Raw genomic sequence first — 14,259 nt, forward strand, 5'->3', positions numbered from 1 at the left:
TGCTCGTGAGATCTAGCAACTTTACTCCATTTTCCAGCCAACCTGCTCTTGGCTATTCTCTTAACTTCTTTCACATGGTCTGCATTCTCATGTATATGGGTTTAAAGTATGTTCTTTAGGAGGGGATGGTAAAACATATTGTCTCTGCAGGAGTTACACACAAGAAAATTTAAAAGTGGAGAAAACTCCTCCTTCCAGACTATCATATTGGATACTTTTATATCCTGGAGCTAAATAATAAATTTTACTGTTTTTAAAGTAGCATGGAAAATTTGTCAGGCACAGTCCTGATAGCTGTCTGATTATGCTCCTAGCTGGGCTTCAGGACGGGATTTGTGTGCCTTGTTCTCCTTCATGAAGACCGAGGTTGGGTCACTACAACAATGAGTACTCCTGATACTGGCTGTTGCGTTGTTTGGTTTTGATTGGTTGCCTGTTTTACATTCTTCTTTCCATTAAATCATGAAACTCTTAAGGAAGACATTATTTTCTCTTGGTATAGATGAGGAAACAGAAGTTCAGAGATGTTGGATAACACATGCCCAAAGTGTCTAGTTCAGCCAGTAAGTGACAGAGCCAAATTGCAGCTGCAGGAGGACTAGGTGATGTGCTTGAAGTGCTGTTTGCTCTGATGAACATGAATACGAACCATAATATGTAACACCCTTGATTCTTTGTTTTTTTGGCTAGGGTGTCTTGGGCCAGAAGCTGGCAGCTTATGGCCTTCAGGTGTAATTTTATTTGGTTCATTCTGTGTTTTAAGTTTCAATTAGTTGCTAGCATTTAAAATTTAGATCTCATAGGGGAATTTCTTGGCAGTCCAGTGGTTAGGAGTCTGCACTTCCACTGCAGGGGGCATGGGTTCGATCCCTGGTTGGGGAGCTAAGATACTGAATGCCGCACAGCCTGGCCAAAAAATAAAATAAAATTTAGATATCATATAAAAAGGTCTTTGGCTTCCTGAATTGGGAGGCAGTCTGGCAACACTAGTTCCATTTTCCCACGTCATAGTAGTTGACATTGTATCTGGGACATGGCCTCCTGAGTGGAGCGGCAGTGAGCGCCATGGGTGGTCACACACAGCTCTTTGGGCTGCTCTTCCGAACCTCTGTTTCCTCCAAGAGGCTTTCTGCCATTTGATCACCTTACACCCAGCCAGCCTCACTCTGTTAGGTGATCTGCCAGGTCCCTGTAGGTTATGACATTTGTGACTCATTTTAAGCAAAAATCTTTTCTTCCCTTTATACATTGATGTGAAGTTATCACCTGGACTTAGAAAACTGCACATACCTCAGCGAGTGGGAACACTTGTATTGAGACACTTATCATCTTAACCTGAATATGAGAATTAGTTCACATTTTTTATCACCTGGTGTGCTCAGTTCTCATTTCATTTTATTGGCTCCCTATTTGACATTCTTTCCTGTTTTATACTTAATTCAGCTGAAATAATTTTGAGAGAATTTTTCGGTGAGAACTTGGCTCTAGTTGCAGCATCACTGTCCACTTTACTCTTCACAGTGAAAACCGTAGTCTACTTCCTAGTAATCTTTTATAGGATTCTAGTATCCGTGTTAATCAAATTAATTGGACTCATTTATTTTGTGTAACTTATACACGTAGAAGAACATAAGATTGTAAGACTGGGTTTTGAGGGAAATTTATTAAAGGTGCCATGTCCCTGAATTGATCAGAATTAATGAGATCCTTTTAATTTGTTTCCCTTTGTAGCTGAGATGAGTGAACTGAGTGTGGCACAGAAACCAGAAAAGCTTTTGGAGCGCTGCAAGTACTGGCCTGCCTGTAAAAATGGGGATGAGTGTGCTTACCATCATCCTGTGTCGCCTTGCAAGTGAGTAGCAGCGCACTAATTCTGTTTTCAGGTTAATTCTAGATACAGCTGACTTTTGTTTGTTCTTTTCTGTGGACAAGTTTGAGTTCTACAACTAAATGCAGCAGTGATACTTACTCCGGCGCTCGCAGGACAGCATTCGCTTGTGTCTGTGTGTATTTGGTGGCGGAGGTAGGAGGAGGCTTCTTTGGGCCTCATACCTTGAGATACTGAAATTCCTGGGTTTCCTTGAGGATTCTGTACACTTAAGGAGATGGGTATATGGTAACCGCCCCAGTTTGCATTGTGTTCACACACAGATTTTAAGACTTTGGGGAAAAAATTAGTTAATAGGTAATGAGAAAATATTCTGGACTTCAGTATAATTTTTGCTTGCTAGCTGGCTGGTTCTGTGGAGTGAGCTTTGAGAGATGAATTTTTTTTTTTTTTTGGTCCTGTAGGTGGAATCTCATCATGTTTTAACTTTAAGGAAATTTTGATGTGAGAATTTCATGGATGTGCATATAGAGGGAGACCATAGGATGTCTCATTTTTTTTTTTCCTCATAGTATGGTGCCTTGCATATATGTTGTGCTCACATAAATTGAGTTTACTCCATACAGTGTTACATAGACCTTAATTAGAGAGTAAGTGGTGTTTCTTATTATCACAAAAAACCCTTCTACCTTTCATGGTGGCTTGGCTTGAGTTGAATTACCAATTACCCCAGGCTTTGGAATAGATAGTTGTGTCCTGTTTTGATATCTGGCATCATTTAGAAATGGAGTTTCCTTTTTTTTCTGTTACTTCTGTGTTTCTCAAAACAAGTAGTGATGAAATTAGGAGTATAATGGACTCTCTCTACAAAAAACTAGTAATGCATTGAGGAGATTAAATGTGAGTAATATGTCTTTTTGTTTTATAGAGCCTTCCCCAATTGTAAATTCGCTGAAAAATGTTTGTTTGTTCATCCAAATTGTAAATATGATGCAAAATGTACTAAACCAGAGTGTCCCTTCACTCATATGAGTAGAAGAATTCCAGTACTGCCTCCAAAACCAGGTTGGTGACTTTGTGCCCTACTACATTTGGGTGAAAAATGACATTTTGTGACTATAAACTGAATTAAAAAGAAAAACAAGGAATAGTTTCAGAAATCATTGTGCCATAATCAGTTATTCTAACTAATCTTTAAAGAACAAGTGTACCCATCCTATAGTATTCTAAAGTTTTTTTTTTTTTTTTTTTTTTTTTTTGTGGTACGCGGGCCTCTCACTGCTGTGGCCTCTCCCGTTGCGGAGCCCAGGCTCCGGACGCGCAGGCTCAGCGGCCATGGCTCATGGGCCCAGCCACTCTGCGGCATGTGGGATCTTCCCGGACTGGGGCACGAACCTGTGTCCCCTGCATCGGCAGGCAGACTCCCAACCACTGTGCCACCAGGGAAACCCTAAAGTATTTTATTTTAACTAATGAATATATAAATCTTGTGTTTTAACTTAAAAGTGGGTCCCATAAAAATATCAGCAGACTGCATTAAAAATTATTTTGCCAAATAAATTTCACCTTTGTCCTTATTTTTGTCAGCAGTTACAACACCAGCACCACCTTCTAGTAGTCAGCTCTGCCGTTACTTCCCTGCTTGTAAGAAAATGGAATGTCCCTTCTATCATCCAAAAGTAAGAACTTTAATTTTCCCAAAAATGAATTTAGTGGTAACTTCTCAATTCTGAGCTTGTAAGGTCACTAGCAAACTATACTGTCTTCCTTCCCCCAGCCCCCAACGTTTAACATTTTTGTTAGAGTTCATGTTATGGTTTTTAAGATCTTTAAGTTATTCCTTAGTTGTCCCTGAGCCCGCGTCTGGCCCATTAGGCCAAGCTGTCTGAACCGATTTAATGTCAGTAGCCTAATCTCTTAGGAGAATGAAGCTCACTTTTGCCGGTCACTTTCCATTCTTCTTTGCCCCTGTGTGTGTTCCCCCTCCCGCAGCCCCCATGCCAGAACTGAGATGATGAAATCCAGTAGTATTTAATGATACCATCCATACTTCTACCATGGTTTTAATTGTCTGGGTACTAAAGATTGGTTGATGTGTCTCCAGCTGTTTAGTTGCTCAGCATGAATCATCTTCTCTTTGGAATAGCAGTTTGGAAACCGTACGAAAGGCCTTTACTTCCCCAACTGCAGTTGGGCACAGATGGGGGTAAAATATAAGGGATGTTGGGCAGTATGTGCAAGGTGGTTAGTACATTGATTAGAGGCAGTTTGTATTACATACTAAAGTCCCTTTTGAAACTTAACTTGCTGTTATTCTTTCATTAGGATTTTGTGTCTTGGTGGGGGTCCATTTTTCAGGGCTTCAGTGGTGTATTAAAGCGGAAGTTGCAGATCATCTCTGCTGCCCCATTAACCTTATGGTGGGCTGGTTACTGTCATCTCAGATTGCTGTGTTTTTTTGTATTAGCTTTGCAGATGTTGAAACTATTCTCTCTCCTTAGCACTGTAGATTTAACACTCAGTGTACAAGACCTGACTGTACATTTTATCATCCCACCATTACTGTACCACCACGACATGCCTTGAAATGGATTCGACCTCAAACCAGGTAAAGGTTAACATCAGTTTTTCTAATGTCATTTCAAATGCTTTTCTAGTATCTAGTTTCTTAAATTTATAAGCATACAAATTTGGGGGAAACTTAATCACTTTGGTTTTTCTCTGCTGTTCAATTAAGGGTCCTTTGGAAAAATAATCTACTACATAAACCAAATTTTGTTTCATTCAGCAGTTGCTTGTTTACCTAGATCATCTCCACATCAGATTTTTCTTTAACTTTTGAACATACTATGTGAACATAAACTTAAGGCCTTCAAGAGTTATACTGCTTACAAATCTCACATCGGTTTTCTTAGACATTAGTAATTGTAAAACATTGAAAGTAAATTTCAAAATATTTTTACTGTGGCCTGTAAATTTAAATGCATATGTTAGTATTAGAACCAAATACTCATTGTCTGAAAAAACACAACTTCTCTTAACTGATGTTAATTAAAGCAGTTAATCGAAAAAATTTTTGGTTTTTTTTATTCAGTGAATGACACCCAGTCCTACTTGGCAGAAGACTGTGGAGTTTGAAAGTTTCCATTACTGATGAAAGACATTCTACAGAATTTGTCAAATCTTTGAAACTTGGAATATATTGCTTTCATAATAATGAAGTTTATTGCCTATCTGAAGTGTCTAATTTTTCAAGTTTGTACGTTTATTAAGTGATTTTAACATTGCGTTTTTTTTTGTTGTTTTGTTTTGACTATGGAAAGATAGTTTCAGGAGAAGATGAATTCTATTAAAACATTTGAGGCATGTTTGTGTGTGAAACTGCTGTGTTCAAGTATCAGCATTTACAATGTTGGTGATATCATTGTTAGTACTGATAATCCAGTTTCAGGCTACAGCGTTGCTATGTGTGTAGAGAGATGTATGAGGGCATTGTCCTTCTTCCAAAAGTTGGATTGCTGTTTTCTTTGACTCTGAAAACAGGAGTGGCCCAAAGTGTTGAGGTGGCTTAAGACAGTTATTCAGCCTGACTTTTAAAGTGAATTTAGTATGAAAAACAAACATGATAACACAAGCTTCTTGGGTTGAGTGCTGCTTTGGTAAATGGTTCCCAAATATCTCAGTCCCTTGCTTTCTGAGAAAGGATGAGTGAGCTGGGGCGTGTAGGGTGAAACAGTTGGAATGGCAAGGGCAAAAAATAGGAACAGTTCCTTAAAATGCCTTCATTTACTGTTAACATATGTTTTTTAAATAAATATTTTGGGAGCTACATTATCACAAAATTATACAAAATATTTTTTACAAGTATATACATAAGGTATCAGAACAAACTTTAAACTCACAAGGTTATAGCTATACATATATATTCTCACATTCTGAAAAATAACATTCTAAGAAGTAACTAACTCCACAGAAAATATAGTTATTACTGAAGATAATTTTTTAAATGTAAAAGTTAGATTTTTTTAAATGACAGACTGTATAATTACAGAGATCAGATGGGTAAACTGCAAAATAGGACTAAACTTTTGGAATACTGAATGAAAATAGGCTTTTGTATATGTGGTTTTAAAACTGTTAAGGCAAGAAGTGTCCAATGCTTTAGAATTAAATAACGGATCACTGATTTTAAAGACGATGTAGTTTTTTAAAAAAGTAAAGCTAAAAGTTGGTTAGAAAAGAGTTAATGCAAAAGGGATAGTAAAGACTCAAAATATTCTCAGGACCAAATTAAACTATTAAAAAAAAAGTTCATTGACTTGCTTAGTCATATATCCAAGGGATAATAAAACTACGTATGTAAAAGTCCACGTTTCAGAGCCTAAAACCAGCAGCCTTGTGGCCATCTCTTTTCCATTGAGAGAAGAAAGAATTATCCAGTTATTAAAGTTGCACTTAAAGTCTTTTAAGTTGCACTTTGCTGTGCTTATAAGACTTGAAACATTAGAAAAAGACAGTGCACACAAGAGCATGCATAAAGCTATCAATCATGTAGTTAGTTAGGCTTGGGTGAAATGAATGACAATTCCACCTCATTCTAAAAAGTTTTCTTCATTGAATTGAAGGTATTTTTTCATTCCAGTGTTAACTTACTTGAGATGCTTTACATCTGTGCAGAAGAAATTTGATTTAAATTGTATTTCCAGAAATTTAAACAGACTTTTTAGTATCATTACTTATAAATGGAGTATAGTTGCATTCTCATAATTTCACTGTAAAGAACGTAACTGGGAAACAAGAGCTTAAAGTGGTTTTAGTTCAGCCATTTTACAGGGAAATAAAAACATGCTAAAATCAGATTGTTTTTTGCTATTTAATAGACACAGCCTGGAGACACATTTAAGAGTTTTTTCCTTCAGTTGCTATGGTTTATGGGCAAGCTAAGGTTGACTCTAAAATATCTGTTGGGTAACTTGGTCCAAAATGAACCATCATCGAAAAAGATCACCAAAAATAAGGGAACAGACGTGGCTAGCATTCCACAGTGGAACCAGGGTGCAGAGGGTGCTCTGGCATGCATCTGCCAGAAACAGGACTAAAGGTGCTAGGAGAAGGCTCAGGTTACAAATTCGGGAGTTTAGTCAAATACTGCACACAGAAGTAATTCTCTGGGTTAAAAAAACATAGGTCATAATCTACATGGCCTACTGTGGTTATTCACCTTCCCGTAGTTGATGGCTGCTATAAGCAAGGTGGCTGTGGGATGACTACTTAAAATCAACGTGACCTTTAATCGGGAAACTGACAACAGTGATTCAGGCTGGCTTATCAGGTTGGCCACTGGGAAGAACAAAAATGCAGTGGAAGCAATTTTATCCTATATAGTTTATTTGCTTAAGGTTATAGTTGAGTTTCTACCCGCACTGTAAAGGAACTGGAATTTCTCTTTAGCCAAAAGCAGGTGAACTTGACTCAGAAGGAAAATTTGAAACTGCAACAGCCTCAAAAATAGAGGGAGAGGAGAGTGTGGTTCATGGGAATTTTTTGCTCTAATTTATTGGCTGCTCCTTTATAATACACGTGAATAGAAACTTAATATTAGTGTTTTCTCAAATTGGGCTTAGTTTAGGAGAATCCATTGATAAGAAAAATGAAAGAAAATGACCTTAATGTTTCAAGCTTCTTAACAAACACCCCAATCAGTCCTTCAGACACAGCTATTCAGAGCTTTAAAACTGGCCAGGTTCAATCACTGCTTAGGCTTTCCGTGATAAAATTCAGCCATATCTGTTTTTAATATTTACAAGGTGTTGCACATAGAAAACAGATTTCCAGAAACCTGAAGAAGGGGTCTATTACGCTACGAAGATATTTAACACATTAAAGTAAAAATTATAGGACCAAAAGAGCATCTTAAACTTCTTCATACTTAGAAAAATATATTTTTAAATAGCAGTCTGCATAACTTCCAGTCTTCAGGAAACTACAGATAAGCTAAACAGCAAGTTCCTGAATGGCAGGTACCGATCTTTGGCAGCATTTAAAGTGAATAGGAGTAAAGATCTAAGAGTTCAGCCCCAATCCACCAAAAAGGAATTTTTATAGACAAGTTTTACAAGTGGACCTATCTTCATTCCTTTTGAAGTCAGCCGATGGGGTGACATACATCTAACTAAACAAGTTTTTCCAATAGAAAAAAAAGGCTATAAAAATTTTATTTCAAGAGTTAACTAAACTGTATAACTTCGTAAATGTGAACTTAACGCTTTAGTTTACATGTTAAACAATGTTTCTATTAGACTACATCTTTAAATACTCAGTATTCTCTGCCAGTTAAATACTATTGCTATATAAAACCTTAAACTGTACACCACTGGAAATGACTGTTGATCATACTGCTTTTTCATTAATGAGGCCATGATCATATTTTACTCTTTCAATTATAGGGATGAATTCTGAACACAAGATTGACAGCTCAAAAATGAAAATGTAGCGATCATACACTACTAACTTTGGATTTGTTCCTGAATTTAAAATTTCCAGGAGAAAAATGTCCCTTATAAACAGGACTTTATTAATGCTTAAGAAGCATCATGTTCTCCAGTAAAGCCTGTGTGCGTTTTCTTAGGGAAAATAATGTTTGCCTTTTAAAACCTGTGATCCTTTAGGGTGATGGTGTATTTCCTTATGTGAACACAAGGATAAAATATTTTATTAAACAGTTGAAACTTGAAAATAAAATATAAATTCTAAAAAGAAAAAGCTTTGCTAAAAAGAGGAAGAAAATTATCCAAGTTGGATTTTTAAGGTTTTAGTTCATTTCTTTGAGGAGCACTGTCTCCCAAACCTCCCCAGGAAGTCTGCCAAATCTGCATCCTCCCTAAAATGGGGGGTGGCTTTTACCAGCAAATATTTATTCAGTCCCTCCTTGAAATGTAATTATCTGGCAGTGTATGGATTATGGACAGTTATTTAGTACATATAACAAATATTTTGAACTTATCAATCTTTCTACTTTAACAAATTTGGATAAATCCCTGTTACAGTCTTAAGTTAGCACCACATGACCATGCAGCGTTTGGTTCTGGTTTTTTCCTCTTGTGTAGTTCTGGTTTCTCAAGGCTGTTGCTTTATGGAGTCTTCTCAGCATCCATATCTTTCAATGAGGCATATGTACACATTTCCAGACAAACAAACTGCAATCAGAGAAAGAACTGCAGTGAGTTCACTATATTTATAGATTTTCAGAACAGTGTACAATGTTTTAAATTAAGCTTTCAAATCATACATGTGTAAAAACTTTACTCTTTCAACTCCTTTTATTCTGTATTTACATAGTATGTGACCCCAAGGAGCCATATGGTTAGGCGACCTTTTTATGATGACTAGCTGAGTCCATAAACTGAACCTGTCAAAGAAATAGTAATAATCTCTTAACTAGTAAAAGACAGTCCCTGCTCTTCTTGGGCTGAGAAAGTTACCAACCTGCAGTCATCACCTCCAGCACTAATAACATGTCGATCACCACTGGTAAATCGAATATTTGTCACATGGGGTGAATGACCCAAGAACCTTTTGTGCTTCGCCTAAAAAACAAGAACAAAGCTCAGGGTGTGTGATGAACACAGAAGTCAAAGGTTCTTAATCAGGAGCTATTATCTCCATCATGAGTGCTGTGGAGAAAGCAGTTTGGAGCACAGTTAATGATGAAATGCTTTCTCAGAATCAGTAATGGATCTGCATTGAAAAGCATTTGAAATTTGGTAACTGATTAAAGGTTTGATAAAAGACTAATCACAGGATAGTCTGCGAAGATGGCGCGGCTTGGGGGCAAGGGGAGATAATTTCTAATAGCTTTTATTTCAGAGTAATGGATTTAGGAAGTTTGGAGAAAATTTTAGAATCACAAATTTAAAAGTATTTTCAAATCATGAGACAATAACATTTTAGCTATTATGTGGGAAAAAGTACTAATGATCAGAAGTCTAAATCAGGAGTAAAGTTGCATAAAATACTAAACCCAACGTAAACTTACAAATTTTTCAGGACATGGGAAGTCAAATAACTTAACCATGCCAAAGTCATCTCCTGTTACAAGGCTGATTCCTGAATGAGAGACGCAGGCACAGGTGACATCGGCTTTCTCAGCATGTCTGGACCAGATTCCCATAACTTCATCTCCTAGAATGCTAGAGAGAAGGAATAAAAAAATCCACCATAGCACACACAGGTTTACCATACTGAAAAAGTTTCTTGGTAATTAACCTCTGAGTACCTAGTTATGTTATTTAAACACAGGAATAAGTTATGACAAGGTGTTACCTTGTCATAAGCCTGAACCTGCCGGGATGGCACTCCCTCATCCCCGATACACACACCTTTTCTCAATGAAGTTCTATAATTTTAAGGGTTTATAGATTAATCCTTTATAAAGTCAGTTAATACTTTATGATAACTGATAGAACTATCTTAAAATTAAAAGTGTTGATGGCATTTTTCATTTTCATTGATGGTTATGCATGGTTATCTGTTCTACAGCCAGCAAATTTGAACCCATTTTATAAGGTTTCATTTCTAACAGCTGCTATCAATAGCATTCCTTTAGACAGGGAAATAATACAGTTGCCTAACAGTACCCAATACATGTTTTCATTGTCTGTTATTAAACCTACTTATGTTAAGGAAGTATCAGGGCATCTTTAAAGTCACAACTTTGATTTCCTTTAATTAAAAGAACTGATAAAGCATAGAAATATATTTGATCAAAAGGGGTCCCAGCATGAGTAAGTATATCATTGTCTTCTTAGGAAGAATTCAGGATGGTAACAAAAACTTAAAACTCAATTACTGTTCCTTAGTGGGAATGGCTCTAACTGTTCAGAAATAGGATTTTCCAGTTTTCCTTGCTGACCTTCAGTCAGCTCTTCCCTTCTGATACATGAAATATTTACCTAGTCCATGTAGCCCAAGTAATTCTGTCAATGGCAGCCTGATCCATAAGATGTTTTCCTGAAGGCACTTCATAGACATGCCGTTTATAGCAACCAGTGGAGACCTTTCATAATATTAAAATGGAACAATTCCATCATGTGAGAGGCAAAATCCAGAAGTAGTTTATAGTAAACTGGCAAAGTGCTACTTGATTTACATTTCTAACATTATTAAGACTAAAACATGACTACAAAAATCTGTGAGCAAAAAAAATGAAGAAAAGGACTGGTAAGAATAGATTAGTAAAGAATTTATGCAGAAACAGTGAATAGTAGTGAATAAAAGGCAAGAGTTGAGAAGCTCTGGAACTGAGGAGTTTTAAAAGCACTCACTAACAAAATGTAAAGACTATTCGAATAGTCTTGGTACTGTACCTGGAGATGTCTGCTATCTGCAGAGAAGTCCATTTGAATGACAAAGCTTGGAATGTCTTTGCAGTAGCTGATTCTATTAAGGGTGGGACCCAATGTTAGGTCATAAAAATCCACTGAATTCTCACTGGAACCCACTGCCAGAAACCGGGAATCTGGACTAAATCTGAACATGTAACAAAAGATTCCATGTAAAAATGCATTAGACCACATGAAATAGTATAAACAGTTAAGACCACTGACTTTTCAGTTCTCAAAAATAAGTATTTGAGACAAATAATGTGTGATATGGCCTCAAACAGATTTACCTGATAGTCACAACAGATAGTGTACACTGATATTTGTCTGTGTTACATAAAACAGAAGGTTTATATTTTACTTCAACATTAAGTGGTTCCTGAATTTTCATCTCCTAATTTCTTTAAAAATAGCTCAGTTTTTTAAAAGCCACTAACAATTTACATATATTCCTAAATTACATAATTCAGTACGATAGGATCCTTTCATCTGGAAAGATCATATCTTAAGAGCAAGGGACACAGACCAGCTTAACTCATGTAACGTTATTAGATGAAGTGATACTACTTGAAGCTTGGAAGAAGTTATTTTAAAATAATAAAGTACTATTTGCCTATCGATGATGCAAAGCAGTATGGGACAGTTCAGTTTTTTGAAAATACTCCGTAAGTCTTGCTGATGTACCTTTGGGAAACTGGAGAGCTGAGGGAAGCCATAATTACTGTTTTATATACTGAAGATCTGAGGAAGGCTTCATTTGTAAAAACGGTTTTACTGGTGAAAACAGTGCAAGCTTTTGACAGACCTGGATTCAATAATCTATCTTGATCACATAGAAGTGCTCAGTAAATGGTAACCACTGTTAATATAAGCTTAAGCACTGAAAAAGGCTCAAGAAAAGTTTTAATTAATTCATAATCTGGGGCATAGATGTTCAATGACTATGGATTAAATGAATGAACTATATAGTCAGTGGAGATGAAGAGAAGTAAAAGACGTTTGGGGTTATAAGTTTAATTCTTCAGGCTTTCTAAGAGATGTTTGGGGTTATAACTTTAATTTTCCAGGCTTTTTTGGGGGGGGGCTGCATTGGGTCTTCGTTGCTGCATGCAGTCTTTATGTGGTGAGTGGAGGCTACTCTCTGTTGTGGTGCGCGGGCTTCTTATTGCGGTGGCTTCTCTTATTGCGGAGCACACGCTCTAGGCACACGGGCTCAGTAGTTGTGGCTCACGGGCTCTAGAGCACGGCTCAGTAGTTGTGGCGCATGGGCTTAGTTGCTCTGCAGCATGTGGGGTCTTCCCCGACCAGGGCTTGAACCTGTGTCCCCTGCACTGGCAGGCGGATTCTTAACCACTGCGCCACCAGGGAAGCCCTTCCAGGCTTTTTTTTTTTGCCACGCTGTGCGGCTTGCGGTATCCTAGTTCCCTAACTAGGGATTGAACCCGGGCCATAGCAGTGAAAGCGCCAAGTCCTAACCACTGGACTGCCAGGGAAGTCCCTAATTTTCCAGACTTTTAAGGGCAGATGGAAGATAATTCTTGGCAGGATGAACTTACTGGACATGTTCAGTGTGATACTAATTCATCAAACATTCCCTGAATACTTGCTATTATAAGGCACTGTGGCTGGTGCCCAGTGGACTCATAATTTATTAAGGAGAAGTAGCTAAGTATACAAACAGCCATATTTCAGCATACAATTTATGATGTGTTGAAATGCTACAGGCACTAAGGACCTTTTTTCCAAATGCAAGCCGGGTCATTTAAAGAGTATCCTTGACATACCATTCCATTTGTTGACTAACCTGATATCGTGGATTGCACATCGTCTATCTCTCTTCTTTCCCCATATCTTTAGAGAGCTCACAAGTAAAATAATAAATTCTCCATTTTTCATTCCAATAGCCACCATGTCCCCTTCAGGGCTATAACACACAGTACGAGCAGCATGTCCCAAATTCACTTTGTTCAACATCTTCTGCATAAGAACCAAAAGAATCACAGAGAACTACATTAAGCAGAGTACTTACAAAGTAAACCAGTTTCTCCCCCAAGTTCTCAACACAATGCTGAGATAGTTCTTTAAGTGCTAGCAATTTAGAACTTTGCTTCTTAGAAATTGTAACATCTTTTAAAAAAAATTATACCTACTTTATCAGCAATGTCCCAGAGTCTCACTGTCCCATCTTCTGCAGCAGAAAGGAAAAAATCCCTGGAAGGATGTGTCGCCAGTCCCCATATAGGTCCATCCACATGACCGTTAACTAAAATATTACATGCTGCATTTTTCTCTCCAACTTCAATTATTTCAGCATTCCTTGTCCCTACTAGTATCTTGCCCTGAAACACAAGTGGGGCCAATATATTTAATGGAATACCACAGTTGCTCTTCTTAATAATATGAGAACGACCTTCTGGCCTATGTGATACTGTGACTTAGAATAAGAAATATACAGATCTTCCTCAACTTATGATGGGGTTGCATCTGATAAGCCCATCATAAGTTAAAAATGTCATAAGTTAGAAGTGCATTTGACACACCTAACCTATCAAACATGATAGCCTGGCCTACCTTAAACATGCTCAGGACACTTACTTGAGCCTCTAGTTGAGCAAAATCATCTAACACAAAGCCTATTTTATAATAAAGTGTTGGATACCTCATGTCGTTTATTGAATACTATCCTGAAAGTGAAAAACATAGTGGTCGTCTCAGTACAGACAGCATGGCTGTAAGTGAATTGATTTTTGGCCCTTGCGGCTGACTGGGAGCTGTGGCTTGCTGCGCTGCCCGGCATCACGAGAGGATTGTACCGCACGTCACTAGCTGGGGCAAGATAAAAATTCAAAATTCGAAATATGGTTTCTACTGAATTTGTATCATTTTTGCACCATCTTAAAATCGAAAAACTTTAACTTGGGGATGGCCTATATATTTGGTCTGTCCCCGCTTACTGGCATGAAGCTCCTAAAACCCTTGGGATTTCCTAAGTGATGAACAAAAGAGGGGTATCTTTTGTTATGGACCTCACCAAAGGATGGGGGCTGGTTG

General features: G+C 37.5%; 2 protein-coding genes across 27 annotated transcripts in view; one reads left to right on the forward strand and one right to left on the reverse strand.

The window, feature by feature from the left end:
* The window catches only part of ZC3H14 (zinc finger CCCH-type containing 14), a 38,381-nt gene extending 33,185 nt beyond the window's left edge, over window positions 1–5,196 (forward strand). For 15 of the 23 annotated variants that reach the window (XM_049705440.1, XM_049705445.1, XM_049705436.1 and 12 more), the window contains 5 exons: window positions 1,732–1,852; window positions 2,757–2,893; window positions 3,416–3,507; window positions 4,330–4,436; window positions 4,923–5,196. In XM_049705440.1, the coding sequence (XP_049561397.1) occupies window positions 1,732–1,852; window positions 2,757–2,893; window positions 3,416–3,507; window positions 4,330–4,436; window positions 4,923–4,929 (464 nt within the window). In that variant the 3' untranslated portion in view covers window positions 4,930–5,196. The remainder of the gene's footprint in view (window positions 1–1,731; window positions 1,853–2,756; window positions 2,894–3,415; window positions 3,508–4,329; window positions 4,437–4,922) is intronic. The other 8 variants (XM_049705437.1, XM_049705442.1, XM_049705439.1 and 5 more) reach the window with 1 other exon arrangement.
* Window positions 5,197–5,889: 693 nt separating this feature from the next.
* Window positions 5,890–14,259, reverse strand: part of EML5 (EMAP like 5) — a 163,531-nt gene continuing 155,161 nt past the window's right edge. For 2 of the 4 annotated variants that reach the window (XM_049705432.1, XM_049705434.1), the window contains 7 exons: window positions 13,359–13,547; window positions 13,013–13,185; window positions 11,194–11,356; window positions 10,780–10,883; window positions 9,864–10,017; window positions 9,314–9,414; window positions 5,890–9,024 (listed from right to left, as the gene is read on the reverse strand). In XM_049705432.1, coding sequence (XP_049561389.1) covers window positions 8,988–9,024; window positions 9,314–9,414; window positions 9,864–10,017; window positions 10,780–10,883; window positions 11,194–11,356; window positions 13,013–13,185; window positions 13,359–13,547 — 921 coding nt within the window. In that variant the 3' untranslated portion in view covers window positions 5,890–8,987. Of the gene's footprint in view, window positions 9,025–9,313; window positions 9,415–9,863; window positions 10,018–10,779; window positions 10,884–11,193; window positions 11,357–13,012; window positions 13,186–13,358; window positions 13,548–14,259 lie in introns of those variants that run through there. The other 2 variants (XM_049705433.1, XR_007475312.1) reach the window with 2 other exon arrangements.

The sequence above is a fragment of the Orcinus orca genome, chromosome 2, assembly GCF_937001465.1.
Source record: "Orcinus orca chromosome 2, mOrcOrc1.1, whole genome shotgun sequence".
Lineage (NCBI taxonomy): Eukaryota > Metazoa > Chordata > Mammalia > Artiodactyla > Delphinidae > Orcinus > Orcinus orca.